The 4,207-nt window shown below is 39.9% G+C and overlaps 1 protein-coding gene across 1 annotated transcript; it reads left to right on the forward strand.

Annotated features, from left to right (window-relative positions):
* Nucleotides 1–233: 233 nt before the first annotated feature.
* On the forward strand, nucleotides 234–1,776 carry LOC141627656 (uncharacterized). The gene is made up of 3 exons (XM_074440888.1): nucleotides 234–719; nucleotides 883–919; nucleotides 971–1,776. The coding sequence occupies exons 1-3, from the start codon at nucleotides 234–236 to the stop codon at nucleotides 1,774–1,776; spliced, it is 1,329 nt and encodes a 442-aa protein (XP_074296989.1).
* The last annotated feature ends 2,431 nt before the right edge of the window (nucleotides 1,777–4,207 follow it).

Here is a 4,207-nt window from a genome sequence, read left to right on the forward strand (position 1 = left end):
CAAATGGAATGTTTATTTTTGATGGTAAGCCGCTTGTTATTAAACCTTGGGACCCTGCTGTTAGAATCTCTAAAATCTCTGTTAAGAAGGTACCCATTTGGATTAAACTTGTGGGCTTAGATCTTAAATTCAGGGGGGCATGATGTTTAGAGAAACTTGCTGGGCTTGTTGGTCGTTTCATTCGTATTGATGATGCTACATTAGATAAATCTTTGTTGGGATTTGCACGTATAATGGTTGAGGTAGAAATTGATCAACAATTCCCCAAGCAAATTATGTTTGAAGATGAGTTGGGATGTGAGACTAAGGTGGCAGTTGAGTATGACTGGCTTCCTATTACCTGTCAGCAGTGTAAGGGGATTGGTAATCTCACTAATGCTTGTCGCAAGAAGATTATTGGTGCTAACAGGCCTTATAAACATCGGCCTCAGAGGCAAGTTTGGAGGCCTAAACAGCCTATAGGAGGGGTGACTGTGGATCCAAAGGAGTTTCCTCCTTTACCTGGGGTTGTTCAGAATAGTGCTAGGAGCATAGCTGGGGTGGTTGTCACTCCTACTGTGACCCCTGCACATCAATGTCCAGGGTCTGTATTTACTCCTGCTAGGATTATCACACGTATAACTAGGCATGAATCTAGAGTGACTGGTGACCACACTTCAGGTTTTACAGTGAACTATAATGCTGAAATGGCCAAAGCAAGTAGTAAAACAGGTCCAATGGTTACTAAATTGGTTGATAAAGGAGGAGGGGGACGGGTTCCCTGCTCTTCCAATGATTAATTTTGGAATATGGAATGTTAGGGGCCTTAACAGTGAGACCAAACAAAAAGACATTAAATGGTTTTTGCATCAATCTGGTGTGGAACTGTTTGGGCTCCTTCAGACTAAGGTTAAACCTGAGTCTCTAAATAGGGTTGCTGGTAATGTTTGTCAGAATTAGAGTTACATTACTAATATTGCTTGTCACTCAGGTGGTAGAGTTTGGATTCTTTGGAAACATAATAAGTTGGATGTTGTTCTCATTGATATGGATGCACAATACATACATGTCTCTGTTATTAACAAACTGGATGGGTCTCAGTTTTTTGCTACTTTTGTTTATGCATTTAATAAACTAGAGGATAGGGTGCCACTTTGGAATGCACTCATTAGGCTTGCTAGGTGTAGACCTTGGGTGGTGCTTGGTGATTTCAATAATGTTATGTTTGCTAATGAAAGAATTGGTAAAATTGTTCAGGATGAGGAGATGCTACCTTTTAAGAGTACTGTGGCTCTTTGTGACCTTCAAGATATCAAGAGTACTGGGGCATTCTTTACTTGGAACAACAAGCAGCCTAGTGAGACCAGGATTTTTAGCAGGATTGATAGGGTCTTGGTAAATGTTGATGGGGTTAATAGGTGGTCTGATTGGTTTGCTCACTTTCAGCCTGAGGGATCCTTTGATCATTGCCCTTGCCTTGTCTCTTGTGGGGGTGAATGTCAAGGGAGGAGGAAACCTTTCAAATTTTTTAATATGTGGACTAAAGTGCCAGATTTTCAGAGTATAGTCTTGACTGGGTGGAATAATGTTATCAATGGTACTGCTATGTTCAGAATTGTGAAAAAGTTGAAGTTGCTGAAATCTGATCTCAAAGGGTTAAATAGGGGGTTGTTCTCTGACATTGAAAGGAATGCTGATGTTCCCTATAAGCTCCTCTTAGATTGCCAGTTGTCTCTTCAACAGGACAAAACTAATAAAGAACTTATGGATAAGGAAAGAGATCTGAGACAATCCTAATACCTGCTGGCTACTGCCAGAGAGGATTTCTTAAGGCAAAAAGCTAAGAGTGATTGGGTTAAGGATGGTGATACTAACTCAGCTATGTTCCATCAAGTTATCAGGCAAAGACATGTAAATAATAAGGTCTTACAAATTGAGGATAAAAATGGCATACTTTGTAAGGAACCTGATGAAGTCTTACAGTCCTTTGTTGAGTATTATGAGGATCTCCTGGGAACTAAAGGCAATACTACCCCAGTTCTTGAGCACATTATCAGGCAGGGACCACTTGTGTATGAGTCTGAATGGGATGAACTATGTAGGTTACCTACTGAACAAGAGATTAGGGATACCTTATTTTCTATTCCTGAGGACAAAAGTCCAGGCCCGGATAGATACACTAGTGGTTTTTTTTAAGGCTAGTTGGGATATTACTAAGGGGGACATTTGTGAAGCAGTGAATAATTTTTTTGAGAATGGTGCTCACCTCAAGCAAGTTAATTATACTACTCTGGTTTTACTCCCAAAGGTGGACAATCCTGTGAGTGTTAGAGAGTTCAGACCTATTGCGTGCAGTAATACCTTGTACAAACTGATCTCTAAACTACTCTGTGCTAGACTGGGTGACCTTCTTCCTAGGCTGATTAATCCTGCTCAGTGTGCTTTTGTTAAAGGCAGGAGCATCCTTGGTAACATATTAATTAGCCAGGATTTGGTTAGGTTATACACTAGGAGGAGTATTTCACCAAGATGCCTTATGAAAATTGACCTCAGGAAAGCTTACGATTCTATTGAATGGGTATTAATTGAACAATTGCTGACATTCCTAAATTTTCCTCCTCATTTTATCAAGTTAATTATGGCTTGTGTCAGCACTACCTCCTTCTCTATTACTCTAAATGGCTACCTGCATGGGTTCTTTCCTGGCAAGAGGGGGTTGAGGTAAGGGGATCTCATCGCCCCCTTACTTTTCACCCTTTGCATGGAATACCTGAGAAGAGTCTTGACTGTTGTTACTGTCTTGCCTGGTTTTCATTTCCATCCTCTCTGCAAGCAAATGAAGTTATCGAATCTGATGTTTGCAGATGATTTATTGCTATTCTGCAAAGGTGATGTCCAATCCATCTTCATCATTATGGAAACTTTCAAAAGATTTTCCTCTGCTTCTGGTTTGTCTATTAATTCTGAAAAGTCTGACTTCTATTGCAATGGAATTAGTCAGTCTGTGATCCATAGGGTACTCCAGGGCACTGGTTTCAAGAGTGGGCAGCTTCCTTTCAAATATCTTGGGGTTAAGATCTCATATAAGAGGCTTACTAAGATAGATTGTAACATCTTAGTGGATAGGATGATTGCTAGAATACGAGGTTGGAATAGCAGAAAAATTTCTTACTCTTTTAGATTGATCTTGGTCAAGTCTGTGCTATCTACTATTCACAATTATTGGTCCTAAATTTTTGTGCTTCCTGCTGGCATTATGGATAGAATTCAGGCCCTCTGTAGGACATTTCTTTGGGAAGGGTCTGATACTTATTCTAAATCCCCTTTGGTTTCCTGGAATGTGTTGTGTATGGATAAAAAGCAAGGAGGTTTGGGGTTAACTGACACTAAACTCTGGAATTATGCAACCATTGGTAAATTAATTTGGTGGATTGCAAGTAAACAGGATCATCTCTGGATTAAATGGGTGGATCACATTTACCTAAAGGGTACCCCCTGGTTTCAATATGAACCTACCAACTACAGCTCTTGGGCTTGGAGGAAGGTTTGCCAAATAAAGTCTATGTTTCAGAGTGGGTATATAAATGGTTTATGGCAAGGTGCTGCTAAAGATTATACTATATCTGAGGGTTACAAATAGTTACAAAATAGTGCAGGAACTAAAGTTCCTTGTTTTACAGTTGTCTGGAATCGTTATAATGTTCCCAAATGGAATTTCACTATGTGGTTAGTGCAGCATGAACGATTGCTTAATTTGGACAGACTAAGGAATTGGGGAATGGATGTACCTTCTGAATGTTTTATTTGTGGACAAGTACATGAGGATCATCAGCACCTTTTTAGTATTGTCCTTTTACTCAACAATGCTTTCAACTTCTAGCTTGCTGGCTGGGAATGGCACCAAGTATTTTGCTCAAACCTGAAAGTCTGTTGAGACTAAGACACTTATCTGTGTATGTTCGGAAAGTGAGTTGTGCTGCTGTGGTTGGTCTCTATTATGGTATTTGGCGTTGCAGGAATGTTTGCAGACTGGAGAACTTTGTTCCTACTCCTGCTATGCTAGTTTTACAAATTCAGGAGGAGTGTAAAAGCAGGATTCAGGGATGCTTCCAAGGTTCCTTGAAACAAGATGACAGGGAATGGAATAGGTTGCGTAATATAAGTTTATAGCTCTTACTTGTGCATGATGTATAGCTTTTTGATAAGTTCTTATGTTACTAGCTTGGTG

Source organism: Silene latifolia, chromosome Y (assembly GCF_048544455.1).
Source record: "Silene latifolia isolate original U9 population chromosome Y, ASM4854445v1, whole genome shotgun sequence".
NCBI classification, from domain to species: Eukaryota; Viridiplantae; Streptophyta; class Magnoliopsida; order Caryophyllales; family Caryophyllaceae; genus Silene; species Silene latifolia.

Bases quoted from the DNA above. Each gene is read 5' to 3' on its own strand.
- LOC141627656 (XM_074440888.1), top strand. From the start codon at position 234: ATGGTTGAGGTAGAAATTGATCAACAATTCCCCAAGCAAATTATGTTT. The intron at 720-882 runs GTTACTAAATTG...GGGCTCCTTCAG, and splicing joins GTAGTAAAACAGGTCCAATG to ACTAAGGTTAAACCTGAGTC. The intron at 920-970 runs GTAATGTTTGTC...CTTGTCACTCAG, and splicing joins GTCTCTAAATAGGGTTGCTG to GTGGTAGAGTTTGGATTCTT.